This window comes from Salvia miltiorrhiza, chromosome 5, assembly GCF_028751815.1.
Source record: "Salvia miltiorrhiza cultivar Shanhuang (shh) chromosome 5, IMPLAD_Smil_shh, whole genome shotgun sequence".
Classification (NCBI taxonomy): Eukaryota; Viridiplantae; Streptophyta; class Magnoliopsida; order Lamiales; family Lamiaceae; genus Salvia; species Salvia miltiorrhiza.
In genome coordinates, this window is record NC_080391.1 from 4,810,009 (window position 1) to 4,826,666 (window position 16,658).

At 33.4% G+C, this 16,658-nt stretch overlaps 3 protein-coding genes across 4 annotated transcripts in view; 1 reads left to right on the forward strand and 2 right to left on the reverse strand.

Annotated features, from left to right (window-relative positions):
* Positions 1 to 10,651, forward strand: part of LOC130985259 (uncharacterized) — a 920,555-nt gene extending 909,904 nt beyond the window's left edge. For both annotated transcript variants that reach the window (XR_009088929.1, XR_009088928.1), the window contains one exon: positions 10,548 to 10,651. The gene's annotated coding sequence lies outside the window, so the exon portion shown is untranslated. The remainder of the gene's footprint in view (positions 1 to 10,547) is intronic.
* On the reverse strand, positions 2,738 to 6,451 carry LOC130985246 (uncharacterized). Its single transcript, XM_057908100.1, has 4 exons — positions 6,186 to 6,451; positions 4,100 to 5,184; positions 3,110 to 3,994; positions 2,738 to 3,029 (listed from the first exon to the last, which is right to left on the reverse strand). The coding sequence occupies exons 2-4, from the start codon at positions 5,156 to 5,158 to the stop codon at positions 2,988 to 2,990; spliced, it is 1,986 nt and encodes a 661-aa protein (XP_057764083.1). The 5' UTR covers positions 5,159 to 5,184; positions 6,186 to 6,451; the 3' UTR covers positions 2,738 to 2,987.
* Positions 10,652 to 14,610: 3,959 nt separating the features above from the next.
* LOC130985352 (abscisic acid receptor PYL12-like) lies at positions 14,611 to 15,388 on the reverse strand. The gene has a single exon (XM_057908288.1). It carries the CDS (start codon positions 15,218 to 15,220, stop codon positions 14,729 to 14,731), a length of 492 nt encoding a protein of 163 aa, XP_057764271.1. The 5' UTR covers positions 15,221 to 15,388; the 3' UTR covers positions 14,611 to 14,728.
* Between the last annotated feature and the right edge of the window lie 1,270 nt (positions 15,389 to 16,658).

Below are 16,658 nucleotides of genomic sequence, written 5' to 3' on the forward strand. Positions count from 1 at the left end.
TGGAGTAAGATGTAATACGAAACACACGATCCTTTTTAAATCGAAAATCCCAAAAATACATATATCATGCATACTCATGATTTGAGGAATTCGTAGGTGGTATACGTAATACCAATCATAATTATAAAAATTATTATCATTAGATAATCTTAATACATCATACCAAATAATATATTACATTTTACATATATTTTAAAATATTATATCTAATATGACATATAGTAAAAGACATCACAGTCGTCAAACATATCACAACTTATAACATACATACAATATTACGTTAATATAAAAAATAATATCTCAATATATTCTATAATTAACAAGATAAATGTATGAGTTGTTAAGCGTGATCAGATAAGAATATATATGAATGAGAAGCCAATTCTTTTACAAATGGATGGAATTTTTAAGAAGGAATGATGAGTAGTTTGGTGTACCTGTGCATTGCATAATTTGCATTGCATGTCTTTACATATGCATACATATATACAAATCTGTAGATACATATATATATTTAATGCAATCATATGGGAAGGGATAGATTTCATTAAGAAAGAGAATACTATAAATGGCGGATGGTTATCAGTCAATTTGCAATCATATTTAATAATTATTACCTTGACCCCCTTTAATAAATAACATTAATTGAGCTTGATTGTGATTTGGACTGGACAATTAAACAACAGTACCTAAAATCCCTCCAAGCAACCCAAAAGTTCTCCTCATTTTAATTATTGAATGTTGTACTGAATTGTTGATTCTTCTTCTTCGTCTTTCTTCTTTTTCTTCAATTTTTTTTACACGAAATCGATTCTTTGTTATTCTCGATAAGGAAATTTAAAATTTCTTAGACAATAACACACCCATCAATTAAGCCATATTCAGCAAGTTAAAATGATTGATTTATCTTGCTTTTTTTCTATTGTTTATTTACATGGTATTGTTTATATTTGTGATTAGTGTATGAACACATTTACTTTATACGGAGGATGGACCCCCACTCATTGACTTAAAAGGGGCGGCATATGTGATTATTTAATTCGCCCTAACGCTTAAATTAGAAGAATTAATGAGGATTAAGGAGAACACGTAGGGGACCCCATCATCGTAAATAAATGAGAAATTATGTTTAACAACCTATTTTCCTGCCCTAATTCCCCACTTGTAATAATCTCGTATCCATGTATTTATTTGCTATTGGTAGTTATATTATCACTCTTGAATTATTGGCATTGACTATATGGGCCGAGTGTTGTGGGTTTGTGAATCTTCAAACGATAAACCATTGGAAACCCCAATTCAAAAGTATATTGATATTGGGCCTAAGATTGAATAAAAACTCACGTGGCCCATCCCTATTGCTATTGGGCTTCTTTTCTTTTTGATGGGCCTCTTGGGTTTTGGATAAAATTGATCCTATGCATGTGTGCCTGAAATTTATCTATATTTACGCATACAATTATTACAACTTTTATGTGGGCCGCACAACATACTATTGTATGACGAGACAATGTGTTAATATGAATTTTATATTTAATTTTAATAAATATGAAATTATGTGTAACTTCAGTATTGTTGAATTGGAAAAGTGTTTAATTGTTTATGCACGGATTGCTATCTTAATTTGATCATTTAATTATTCTCTTCAAGTTGAGTATCCAACGGGCTTTGTTTGAGTAGTCCTTACATTTGTTGGAGAAATATATCTTCTCTCCTTGTGGACTTGATCTTCGAGCTTTGTGAATTGTGATGATGTGGAGGGTCTGTGCTTTGACCGATTTTTTTTTATCTAACATTGGAATTGATTTGAGCTTGCTTTGTAATGTTTGTCAAAAAAATTTGATCGAATGTTAAACTTGATTTGAATTTCATGTTGCTTTCACAGTGATTTTTGTCTTGTTTCTGGATCAGATTTGAGTTTCATGATGCTTTGACGAATAATTCTTCGAACCTCAATGATACGTTGTAGAGAAATTCTTTTTTAACTAAATATTGGTGGTTTGAAGTGATATGAACACTTTTTTTTTTTTAGGAAAAACCAAAATTTAGTCTTGTACGATTATGATTAGATGATTCACATTCATAGTGACTTGTCAATAAATTAACTTGCCCGAATCCGAAAGGTGTGGAAAGGCAAAGTGGATGGGGATACATGCAGACTGGTTACCTTTCTTCCAACTTCGTTTCTTCACATAGGAGGGGGAAAATGGAGTTGCTCAAGGCGTTTGGATTTACAACTGGATTCTTGGAAACGGAGGAACTCGCTTCGAGGTAGGCTGTAACGTGATATTCCGAATCTAGGATTTGGAGTGGAATGAGTTTGTATCGTAGAGAGGGTTGAGCTTTTCCTCTTGGAGCTTAATGATTCATTCTCAAACTGTGAGACTTTGGGGTACCTTGGTACCTTGTTTATTTAATTTACTTTCTTAACAAAAAAAAAAAAATTAATCTATATATTTGAAATATAAAAATATCTTTATTAATAATATACCTCATTTAAATTTAGATTTATAAGATTCTAAAACGAAATAAAGATATAAATTAATAAAACGTTGATCTCTCATTCTTTTAACGGCGAAAAATACCAGTATGTAAAAGCGTGGCACGACAACTGCTATTGTTAGAGACAAAACATAATAGTATTATAACAGAGAACAATATAAACAGACAACTGAACCTCCTCGTTTAGGCATATAACAAAAAAAAGGATTTTTTTTTTTGAAACTGCATAATGCAAAAGCTCAACAAGCAATACACGTCGAGCATATGATGATTAGGAACACCAATGCCACACTTGATCCTAACATCACCACCATATAAAAAAGAGGGGGAAAAAGAGACTAAAATCTCATCAACTCGTATAGTATATTTCCTCAAAAAAATGGGAACCGTAAAATTAGTATAGCTGGAAGGTCTTGCAAATCTGCGAGCGGAGGCGAACAAGACACTTTCCAAAGAATAGATCACCATCGTTTTCATGTGGTTTCCTACGACTTCATTGGCCGGTAAGAAGCACGATGCATGAGCTCCTGCAACAACGCAAACGCGTGTGACAAGGATGAGACAGAAACAATGCAACAACCTAAGCCAAATTTGAAAGATAGAGCACCTCTGAGTAGCGGACATGATCGTGCCGCGAGTTAGAAGTCTTTACAATAGTCTCCCATTTGGTGTTGTTGGCTGAGGCTTTCTGTCCCTGTACCTGCTGCTTCTTGGGGTGAAGAGGGCTGCTGCGACGCGAATTTGCAAATGGATTTCCCAGAGTAATGGAAGGCAGAGTACGCCAAAGCCAAGATTCGGATGGAGATTTTGGCAATGGTGGAGGTAAAGGAGATTTCACTGCAGGAGGATCCATCTCTCTTCTTCCATTGTCTGCTTCTACTTTCTCTTCTTCCTTCATCACAAATTTCTCTTCACAGGGGACTTCATTTCTCGATTCTTGATGATGGCTATGCATCCGTTTAGCATCTTCCATCGCATTAGCAGCGTAGACGGGCTTAGGTGAATATGTAGAAGGTATTAATTTAGGACTCTGTCTTTTGCCTTCCTTCAATGCGTTGTTGGCCTTGGAGGCATCAAGAACGTGAGCTTTTGTGGGAGATGGCTTCGTGCTGGGAATTTCTTTCTTCTTCACGAAATCTACGTACACTGTTTTCTCCACAGGATCAGCTGCAGGAGCTGCATTTATCTGATTCCTCGACACATCTTGAAGGGCCTTGAACAACTTGCGCGATGAAGCAATCTTAGCATTGAAAACCTCGGCTTCTTTAGGGACGCCAAGAAACCCCACTCCTTCGCGAAATGGAGACTTTGGAGATTCATTACGATATGGAGAAATGTTTCCACTTCGCTGGCGCCCTGATGGAGACACTCCTGCTGACCTATGTGAGTCACTTGAGTTGATAAACTGATTGCTGAACTTGTCGATTCCTGGCAGATCCCGAGATAGCAATCCAGAATGGAATTTCTTCTTCTGCACCACCTGGCAAGCATTCTGCAGGGATTCAAGAGATTATCAACAAAATTGCAAACAGTTTTATCTGATAAATGTGAAAAATTAGTTGAAAATGAAATAGGCTAGTTTTGAGAGATTGATCACCTTATCAAGTGGTCCACTATGTGCATTTCTAGTAAATCTTTTGACTTCAAGCGTTGAAGGGGAGGGAGTCCGGCTCTTTGGTTTCGATTTCAATGCAGGCAGAGGATTCAGAAGGCACAACGAATTCTTCACACAAAAACGAGGGAGGATGCCCCAAGTTTTCCCTGACTTTTTACTAGGAGGAGCAATGGACTCCTGATCTTCATCTTCGCTTTCCACATTATTGATATACTGAGTGTAATACGGCAATGCATCCGAACTGTATTGTCTGAGTGAAGGCTTCATCTCCCTAGAAACCGCCTTCTTCTCTGGCTTCTCCTCAAGTGGAGACGGCTTCTTCACAGCATATTCAGGCGTTTCCAGAACAACGGCCTTGGCTGCAGGCAGGAACCTATTCATCATGAAATCTCGAGTTTGTGTGTCGATAGAAAAGGTTCCAGACGGCTTCACACCGGAACTTAGGTAGCCACTGATCCCACTCACACTATAGTTGAAGGACCATGACTCTGTCAGTGAGAGTGTGTCGAGTGCATCTGAATACGAGTCATCTCCACTCTCTGAATCCGAATCATCTTTACAGTTCAAACTATCATTCAACCTCTCCAAAAGACTAGCATGATCAGTGAAGGAAAATGCTTCAACGTGGGACCTGTAAATGTTCTGATCGTTTGTTCTTTCACCAGAACAGTATCTCGAGGGACCAGATAAGCGGCCAGGAGGAAGCTTTGGGATTTCGCCTGAACTGCGCCTCATGGCGTCTGATACCCTTGCTGGAGGAAGACGCGGTGTGTTTGACTCCTCCGGGGTATTTGAATGGCTCTCGACTTCACCTTTAGGCCTTCCAGGGATCTGCTCCCAGTGAAATGGAACAGAAGCTGGTTTGGTCATTGTCACCTCCTCACATTCCCAGTAGGATTTCGTAGGTTGAAGAGATTGCTGTCGGGAGGGCGGTGGCTTCTCCACCGCCTTCCGTTTTGCTAGCTCAGTAGATTTTGAAGGTGATGAATATCTCCTTGCAGACATAAGTGGTGCATTGAAATCTAGTTGCCTTTTTTCCATTTTGTGATTTAGCTGTGTTTATCAATCTAACAAAAAATGACTGAATTAGTAAAGTTCAGCAGTGGTATTTTTTTCGATTTCTAATTCTGCTGCAGTTCAATATAGAAAGTGTGGGAGTGACACATTGGTAGAAAATGGTAGAAAAAAAGGAAAACACAATAAAATAAACAGTCATGATAAGGGATTACTTCAGTTCAAAGGGAGAAATTTTCAACAACTCAAAAACTAAAAAAGTGTGCTAATTTATTTTGAAATCTAATCAGCAATAGTGTTGATGATGAATCATTGATGAGTGCACCAAACCTTTTAATTTTTACGGCAAAGAGAACTGACCACTGAAAAAGCATTTACTTCACTCATCTTTACTTACCAACCAAGTTAAATTTCTATTTTAAATCGGCCATGAATGCCTCAACGGAACTCATCAATGTTCTGTTACCAGTCATATTTTTTCTTTCCCCTTTTCAAATATAAAGAGAGCCTATTTCCTGAATTTTCCAGTAATTAGTTAAATTGCATTCAAAAAGATTAAGATAATCTGAAATCTTTTTCTTTTCCTTTTCACCTTTAATGTCCATTTCCTGAATTTCCAGCAATTAGTTGCATTGCATCCAAGGTATTAAGACAATCGAAGGCAAGAAGGAAGAAAATCTCACTGTTTGAATTCTCCAACACGTCAATCAAATTTTACCCACTAACCTTTTATTTACACCCCACCATAACAAAATCACAAAAATCAGAGACAAATGAAGCAAAATCCAATTTTGAACCAAAAATGTACATTCTCACAAAGAAACCAAAATCAAATCAAGAGCTGCTTCACTGAAAAGAAAAGGAAAAAAAAAAAAAATCTACAAAAGCATCAGTCAAGAATGGATATTTACTAAAACCCACAACACACAATCTCGTCATACGCCAAGAACTCAAGATGCGTGGCACATTACACCAAGAAAGAACAAGAAAACTTTCCTAAAACAATCCATGAAAACACAAAAAAATAAAAGTAAAAAAAAAATCAGGCATTTACCTGGGGAAGACAGAAGCCCACTGATTTCTTCGATTTGGAGTTTCTTCCCGCGAATGGTGGCAAAAGAAAAGGAGAAAAAAGAGGTAGAGAGAGAGAGAGAGTTTGGTTGTGCTTTTTAAGATTAATGAGTATTTAGTAGGCAGGAGTAGCGCTGATTACTGACTGACTGAAATGCATGTGGATGGTATAACGTGGTGGGGCTGAATTATTATTTTTCTTCTTCTTCTTTTTTGATAAAGTGGGAGGGCCAATAGCAATTCTTGATTTTCTTGAGTGTTATCAGTGGCAAGGTCTTTGGATTTGTCGGAGACATATGTCACGGACATACCGTTGGGTTACAGCGACAGTTATAAAAACCTAACCGCCTTTATTTCGCGCGCCCATTATATTTGGTTCTTCGCCAAGTTCAATTTTTCTGGGCTGGGCCCCTCATTTTGCTGTTCACACCACAAAAAGGCTATCGCTTCATTGACCAGGAATATCATTTTTATTTATTTTTTTCTGCTATAAATATCAAAGGTTATTTAAATATTTGCCGTGAAGTTAGGGAGAAAAGCTTTAATTGCGCTTTTTGTTATCTAATTGATGCCACCTGCTGCAACTATTTTCTACTCACTTTTGCCTAAAATATACTCCCCCATCTCATTATATTTATTCCAATTTTTTTAACACAATTATTAAAGAGAATATAATTAATATAATAAAAGTGTATGAATATATGAGTCCATATTATTTGTAGTGTAAAATCATTACCAAATATAGAAACAGGACAAGATCATTGAGACGAAGGGAGTACTTGGAAATATATGGGTGTATAGGGTTGAATTTTAGTTAATCTAATCAAAATAAGTACATATATGGGTACTAAGGTTTTAAAGGGTATGGAGCTGGAATTAGTTAATTTTTTAATATATATATATATATATATACATATTTTATAATTATAGATGTAGTTATAGTATCGCAATTAATAATGAAATAAATTAAATACAAAAAAATAGTGCTAGCTAATCATTCCCATGTTCTCAACTACTTTAAAGTTGCCATTAATGTTTATGACTATGCCCTAAACAAAAATTAAGGCTCCCGATTTGCCATACGTTTACGAAGTCAATTACGACTGATTTCTTCAATCCGAATGAGAATATCATTGCACATTAATCTTTAGATTATAACTGTATCTTTTGTCATTAATTTTCCATCATATTGATGCAGATTTGTATCCCTTCTTTTTCAAATTTCTGACTTCGTGCACCTTTAACTATAAAATGTGCCCAAATGAAAAAAAAAATTGAAAAAAAAAAAATGAAGAAACAGACAAAAAGTAAGAATACTTGCCTTGGCATTTGACATAGAACTTAGAAGAGCTGTAAAAATTTTCGGACCAAGTTAGCTTAATTATATATATGTATTGATATAAATCTTTGACTAATGCGTTATGGGTGGGAACGGTTTGGACACTATGGGAAAAAAGAAACGAGAGTCGTTTTCAAGGAAAGATTTGGGATATTGAGAGACTTGTTTTACAGATCAAGGGTAGACTTTGGAGTTGGAATGAGGTCTATAAAGTTTTGGAGTTGAGAATCCCTTTCACCATGTGGTGCTCAAAGGGTTTCAATCTTTCCTTCTTGTTTTGATTGGCATCCCTGGTGCCTTGCTTTTATTTTAATAAAATTTTAATTTTACCGATAAAAAAAATAAATCTTTGACTAATAAGTTTAAAAACTGTGGCCCAATCTGACTCCTAACTAGACTAGCAATTCTGACTAGACCAGTGCTATTTAAATAAAATTTGTTCGGAGAAAAAGAAGTTAAATATTTTTAAAAATTGATTTATTTAAAAAAAAATTGGTTCAATTTTTTTAAAAAAAATAGTTACTTCTATTATGACTTTTTTTGTAATTTTTTAACATTTTTAGATTTCGGTATCCGAAAAATAACTGATACTACTTTATTGTCTGCCATTAATTGTTGACTATATCAATTCAAATATTCAATCAAACGTATTAATTTTCTTGTTGAGAAAATATGGCAGGGGCCACTTTCAGCTCAATGCATGTTATACATAGATTTATTGATTTTTCAATTATGTTTTACAAGAAAAAGACAATCGGCGGAAAATAAAACCTTTTGTTTTGATTCTACGCATAAGAACAAATATGTCAGACTGAGAGTACATCAATCCCAAGATTTTTTGCTAATCACAAAATTTATAATGTTATACAAATGACTCGCTTACAGTGCTGTTTGTCTTGTAATAACCCTACATTTTCTTTTCTTTTTCCTAGTACTTATTTATAGCAGCACCCAAGGAGTGAGGGGTTAAGCTGACCACCAACCTATAGATAAATCGTAAACAATGTTTCATATAAAATGTTGCTCAAAAATGACAATGCTCAGCTAAAGCAACAAGGAGAAACATAAAATAGACCGAACAAAAATATACAGAGGCGTAACCCAAAAATAACTACATCCACAGTACATAAGAAACAAAATAAAAAAGGAAACAAGCCAAAGCAAACTAGCTATCAACATAAAAATTGAATCTAAAATTAGATAGCCAAGCTGATCCATCATAATCAGAGCAAAAAACTATCGAGGAACAGAAGAGCAGTCAAAAGTAGTCAACGTCTGAACCTGATGCCCTCTCCTCGCCATACACATTTTCTTTTCTTTTTGTAGTTAGTCATACACCAAAAATTTATAACCGGTAATTTCCAATACATGTTAAGGTTTAGTTCAAGCTATAAATTAGTTAAGGCATAAAAAACTCTTCTTTTCAAGAAGTTATTGGTACAAGTTTTATCGACGATGTGTGAGTTGTATTTTATTTAGATATTGAATGACGACAAGTCTCGTTTGTGCGGAGAGTAGATTGGGTCGTAGATGCGCTCTCATGCTTGGTTTTTTACCAGTGGAAACGAGCTTTCTTGTTTATTTTCTTTTCTTTGCTTGGGGGTCGGTTTTCTGTTGGGTCTTTGTCTTCGTCAAGATGGGGTCCGGGGATTCTTGGGGGCGATGGTTAGGCCGAAGCTTCCGAAGTTTCTCCTTCCCTCTATGGCTGGTTTCTGTTTCGGGTGTTTATTTTCACGTTGGTGTTTTGTACTTAAACGAGTACTCATTTTTCTCCTTTAAAGTTTTTCCTTTTGGGTTTTCTTTAAAGGAGTTTTAATGAGGTTCGGTCCTTTGTTTGCTCTCCTGTGCATCTTCGGGTTCTTTAGGTTTTTTTTCCTTTTCTTTTTCAATAAATCTGATTTTAATAATTTGTTTGAAATTTAATCTAGTTTGTAATAACATGATTATTCTTAATACACTTATGTAATGTACAATTTTATGATATAATATGTATTTTATATCTTAAAATAAATGGTATGTGAGAATCTTCACGAGGCATAGTATGTTAGTAAGATAATTGTAAAACATAAAATAAAAAGTACACACTAAAAAGAGGTACCCGCATGGCGAGTATAATGAATTTTGGGGCCGTGCTGCAAAAGCCAAGTAATGACCAGTCAAACTTCTACTTCAATTGAATCCCTTAATTCAAGCACGTCTTAATTCACAAGTCTTTTTTCGATATTCTCAATTCACAAGTCTTAATTATACAGACTTATTCACAGTATCCAAGTATAACGTGCTCACCATTAATATGATAATTTTAATTAAAATAAAATATATTAATTATTTTTTCTAATTAAAATTATCACATCAGTGATCGCACGTTATGCTTGTCCGTGGTGGATAGGCAATCGTTTCGTTTCTGCTTAACTGTACTACTATTATCTTATCATCCGAAAATTTCGTTGCCTATAACAAATTTCCCCCTATTGTCTTAATTTAGGGTATGTTATACTTGTTTGATAAATTTATTATGAAAAAAAAAATGAATAATAAAAATTTCTTTTTTTAAATTCTCTTATTTTTTTCTTCATTTTCTACATTTTTTTTTATTATCTCTAGTTCCTCCTTTTCATTTCAAGGAATGATAATATTACTACATCAAAAATAGAGAGATAATATTATCACTTTTTAGAGTGAAAAGAAGGAATAATGAATGATGAAATTATCTTTTGTAGAACACAAGGGGGAAAAATGAGGCAATTAAAAAAAAAATTATTATTCCTCATTTTCCTATGATAAGTTTATATATCAAGAAAAAATAACATACCTTTAATGGAAACATATCCCGATTGAAATACAGCTACAATGATATCCATATGTCATAGTAATAGTTTTTCTAAGAGGATATATAAAATAAATATTTGAAAATGACACACACATGTTTATGTCTTTTTGTGAAAGAGGAAACGAGCACTCACTATCTGTAATTAGTACGTTTAGAGTGAACACAGATACTATTAGGGGCCGTTTGATTTGCAGTTTAGGATTGATTAGGATTAAAATTATCTTAAGAAATTAGTGTGGATTAGTGTGGATTTATATTATTTCATGGGTGTTTGATATCATGGCTACTTAATCCTATATTATGTTTGATATCCATAGGATTATGTTGGATTATATTATCTAATACCAAAACTATCCTCACATAATTTTAAAAATATCATGTGTGTCCACCATTACTTGGGCATTTGCATCGATATGCGTGAGGAAGGGTAGCAGAATTTTTATCCAACTTCTCAGTATTAAATTTATCCGAGGGGGGGTGGGCGGATTATTAGTATGGGTTAATCCCACAAAATAGCATGGAGAAGTAGGATTAAGTAGGAGTTGACCATATTAACTGCACATGATATCAAACATCACACTAATCTGTATTAATTTAATTTATCCTACCTATAAACCCATATCAAACAGGCCCTTAGTAAGTTTCGCTAAAATTGCAGTGTGAATACATTTTTTTTTTGTCCATTTTAAAATGCCCCAAATTTTAATTTGTTCAATGATGTGGTCAAATTAAAATTGAGATGCTAAACTTATCTATTAAAACAACATCGTTTGTTTGCATATATTAATGTAAAGATACTTCCTCATTCTCATAAAAAAAGTATCATATTTTTCATTTTCGTTTATCCGATAAGAAAGTAGTGCTCTCTCCGTCCACGATAAGTGTGGTCTTTTTGTCATTTTCGTCCGTCCATAATAAGTGTGGTCTTTTCATTTTAGAAAATATACCTTTATACTTTTACTCACATTCACACACAATATTTTCAAAAAACCCATCTCACAACCATTTATTAATTACCTAACAATTTAATTTTGGTGGAACCTTTTCTCCACTTTATACACATCTACCAATAACTTATAAGCTCTTTAAAATAAGCTTAGCCAAACACCCTCTAAATTGTGTCAAACTTTTGGGAACTCAATTCTCATCAACTTGGGACATTTAAACCCTAACCTAAGTTATAAATACCCTGTCAAAATTCTTTAGAAGGATTTCAACTTTTATTTTTCAACATAGAGGATTACAATTACGGATAATAGTCATTTTTAGTATTTTCAGTATCTGTGAAATACGAAATTACTTGTTATTATAAATAATTGTACTCATGCATTTATGGTGTCTAATACTCCAACTTGCGAACAAAAATTGAAATTTGAAAATCGAAATTTGAAAAAAATTCCAAAATGGACTAAAGTTTGTGTACTCCACATCTTAATTGAGTTAAAATAAAATAAAGTTCACCAATAATATGTGAATTTATAGTCAATTAATCATATTATAAAGACATACATACTAAACTAATAGCGTACAATGAAATTAATGGAAAATGCATTATTACTTATGATGAATCGAACTTATGCACCAATTTAATATTTTCACCGTCTCACCCGATTTGGTTTATTTTCTCTATAATACAAATATTATTTATAAGGATAAGACTGTAACGTAAAAGCATGTGAACTCAATTTTAATGTAATACTCATGTAAAATGATTATAGTATTAAAAAAAAGGTCAATTCAAATGAGACAATTCGAAATACATGTCAAGTTAAATTAAAGTATGAGAGTAGTGTTTATATAATGGTGTAATTGCCTCTCTTTTTTGGTGTGGGGCGGTGAGGGGGAAATTAAAAAAAAAAAAGAAACAGGAAAATTACACTTAATGAAATCAGCTCAGAGCAGTTTTTATTTTATTTTTATTTTTGAGATTAAGGCCCATAATAGTTTAGTAGTGATTGTTCTTTCACGGGCCTCAATCATCAAGCCCAGACCAATATGCGCTGGCCCATGATAACATTATTGTATTTAAAAACAAAATTCCAGAACACTATTCAAATCCCTATGAAAACATACTTCCAATCTAGAATCTTAACAATAAGCTAGCAATAGAAGTCTAAAAAAAAAAAAACTATCAATCGAAAATGAAAATATCAATAGTAATATTATTTGCCAATTCACTTTCAATCAAACCGATACGCATGCTACTTTTGCAATACACCGCTAATCAAATGAAGCTTCTTTCCGAAAAAGAATAAACTAATGAAGCTCCATTTCTGATTTATTTATATTATGGATTTGGAGTAGAGCGAAATACGACGGAAGTGGAATATAATATTATAGAGAAGTAGTAATAATTTGTTTCCTTTATTTTTCAGTTTTAATCCAAAACTGGGCCTTGCTAAAAAATTGCCACATGATTTCATTGCTATGAGTATGGCTGTTGAGAAACAAGCCATGTCCTACAATTTTGGTTTCATGTCTATTTATTTCATTTAGTCTGAGCTCTATCTAGTTAGATATTTTATTATATGTGGTTGATGAGTTTCAAATTATTTTTTGTATTTAATCTCGCTTGGCTTTTGTTTATAAGTTCGCACATGACAATTCAGTAGTCAGTAGGCCCATATTCCTGAGATTTATAGTAGAAATTAGAGAGAGTTTATACTAAATTAGCTAATCCACCAAGATCAGCATCCTTCATGTTGTCATTGTGCATGTCCAATTTCTATACCAATTTGGTTCAAAAATTCGAAAGGGCTTAACACGTGCTCTCTTTGTTTGTTAAGAGCGTGCGTCACTTTTGATGATATAAATTTTAATAAATAATGTTAAGTGAGTGAGAAAATAAATTTTATTTTATTACAGTGATATATGATGGAGTAGTATTAAAAAATACTCTATTCGTCCACAAAAAATAATCAATTTTTGTCATTTTGAAACGTTCACAAAAATTAATCACTTCGCATTTTTGAAAAAATTTCTATTACATGATGGGCCATTTTTTTCACTCACAATAATGATAATTTTTATTAAACCTCGTGTCATGCATCTTATTATACGAGTATTTTTTATGAATAGATGGAGTAGAAAATACACATTCTTATGGAATGTATCTAAAAATAATTAAAATGGAGCAAGAGTCCCACCTATTTTTACTAAAAATAAAAATGAATACCAAAATGTGGGACGGTCAAAAAAGAAAAAATGGATACTAAAAGTTGGGGCGGAGGGAGTAAGATTTTTTATTTATTTAACTTATTTTTAAAATAAAAATAAAATTTAATTATTTCACAGTATTGTCCATATTGTAATTATTTTTTGTAACTTTTTATTTAAAATAAATAAATAAATAAATAATGCAATTTTTTTTAAGAAAAAAGTATAATATAGACAATATAGTAAAATAACTAAATTTTATTTTCATTTAAAAAGATAAATAAAATAAATCTAAATTTTCTCTATTGAAATATTGTGGGTGATTATAACGAGGCTATTTACATGGAGTACAATAAATCGTTTCTGCTTACAAAAGAGATTGTATCGAAACTAAAACCACGTGGAAACTAAGACCACGTGTTTAACACATAGTGGCACGTGGCAATTCCATGATTCGGAAAGCAGACGAGATATAGATAGCATCTCGTTTGGTGTTTGGTTACTACTCTCCTTCATTTCACATCTCTTCTCGCGATTTCCTTTTTAGGAACTTCAAACTAATCGCATTTGTTTTTTCCATTTCCTTTTCCGTTTTTAGTTTATCTCTTCCTTGAAAACTTTTCCTGCTGCACATGATAAGCTGATAACGATGAATAATATGATTCTAGCGACGATACGCCAAGAAACGATGACGATTATCAGAGATATGGAGCCAATATTGGAAGCCAACTATTAGTAATCTAAAATGAAAATTAGGTATAGAAGTTTAAAAGTAGTTAATTATAATCTTGATAATTCGTTTTATATATATATATGTGTGTGTGTGTGTGTGTGTGTGTTATTATATGAACTAAAGTTTGTGATCCAAAATTGCTGAGGAAAATAACATAAATAGTACATAAATTTTTCTGTAAACAAAATCTTTTTTGACATGGAAAACAAATTTTTAAAATTAAAATTATAAGATAAAATTATGGAAATATCCTTGGAGTTAATTTTACCTAAAATTTCAGGTGCTCATTGACCGACCGACCACGATGAGCAACATTGTCTTATTATTAGTATTTCTAAACACTGCTCAAATTGTGACTAATAAATAAACTGATAACTCAAATTACAAAAATAGATAAATCTAATATGTAAGTAAATTGTAACTGAAATTCTATATATATCCACATACATTTAAGATTTAGCATACCACTCAAGCTAACTTCTCACTAATATAGGTCAAATAACGAAGATGGCAGCCTAACACGGTATCCACAAAAACCCGCGTCTCTTCCTCACTGTTCCCCTCCGGCACATCCACCACGTAGCTCTCGATGACCACCGCTCCGCCGCCGTCCTCCGCCTCATGCACGGTGGTTGTGGACTGATAATTCTCCAGCCGCTGATCCCCTTCAATCACGGTGTAGATCATCACGTGATTCTCATCATCGAGCCGATCCAGCCTCTCGCGGCTCACCCTCCCCGGCATGCCGGAGACCAGCGCCACCTCCCTCACGCTCCCGACGCCGCCGCCGCCGCCGCCGCCGAGCATGGTGCACTTCTTCACGAGCTTCTTATAGGCTTGGGGCTGGTCGAAACGACGCAGTATCGACCACACCAGCGGGAGTGGGGCGCGCACGCTTTGCACCGCCAAGGAGGTGCATTGATTTGGCTTCGGATTGTGAGTGTGGTGAAGAGAGATCATTTTCTCTGTTGTGGAATCGCTTCGATGATTGTTTCCGCATATTTATTTATTTTTTCAAATATTTCCCCTAAATTTCTCACCGTGGTGGTATATACTAGTAATATAGTATATGTTGCGTTACGCTTTGAATTAGTACTAGTATTTTATATGAATGCGCTGAAATATGGATTTTTGTGCAGGTGGGCACAAATTTCACGCAGCGCCCTCAACTAGTTTCTTGAACTTCAATATTTGTCGTTTAGTGGGACTGGGGCTGAGTTTGGACACGAAACTTTGCGTTCCTTTACGAATCAAAATAAGCGGTAAGAAGAAGAATATACTCACTCCCCCGGACGTATTTGTTAGAGGAGGATGGCACAGATTTTAATAAAAGTTGATTGTGTATTTATAAATAAGAATTGAATTTCACAATAAGTAAAAATTGTAAGATTAATAGAGAGTGTAATTATTTTTAAAAGTAATTTAGGAATATATTATAAGAATGAACCAAAATAGAAAGAGAAAGATGTTTGAGAGATGGAGTAAGTGCTTGAATAGTACATAATCATTAAATTAAATTAGTAGTGAATATTCAATAATTCGGTCGGATATATACAAAAAAAAGTAGTACTAATTAAACTCGAATTATCCAATTTTTGAAAATGGTATCCAAATCAAATTTATTTCTATTATCAAACTAATCAACTGAAATAACCGAACAATTATTTTGATTATTTCAAATTTTCTCTAAAAGATAGTAATTATTTCAAATTTATTTGTTCTATTAACAAATAAATTGCCTATATATATATAGGGAAGGGCTACCATGAAAACACTTCTTAAAATAAAAATAAAAACGTTTTTCAATATACGAATTTTATGTAGAACACGTATGAAACGTTTTTGCTATTTTTGAGATTCGAACTCAGGACCACAAATTCATCCAATAGGGTTACGAATCAACCGTAGATCTTGATGATCTAAGGGCTGAAAATTGTTTATATTTTATATCTTAAGAAGTATTTTTATTTTAGCCCTCCCCTATATATATATATATATATATATATATATATATATATATATTAGGTGTCACAAAAATATGACATTCTCACAGAATCCTCTTTCTATATATATATATATATATATATATATATATATATAAAGAGGATCCTGTGAGAATGACATATTTTTGTGACACCTAAGAACTAATTCTAGCCATCCAATCTGTGAATCTAACGGCTGGAGAAGCTTTATAAATTCAGCCTATAAAGATTGAGTTAAAGGGTAGTTATGTATTTCATCAATTCACCCAGCCGTTAGTTTCCTTGTTCCATGCAAATAATATCCCTTAATTATGGTATTTTAGATTTGGTCAAACAAACATATCTTTCATTACTCCACTAACTCACGATTTTGGAGAAGGTCATATCTTTGTGATTTTATATTTTATTCGTCAAAA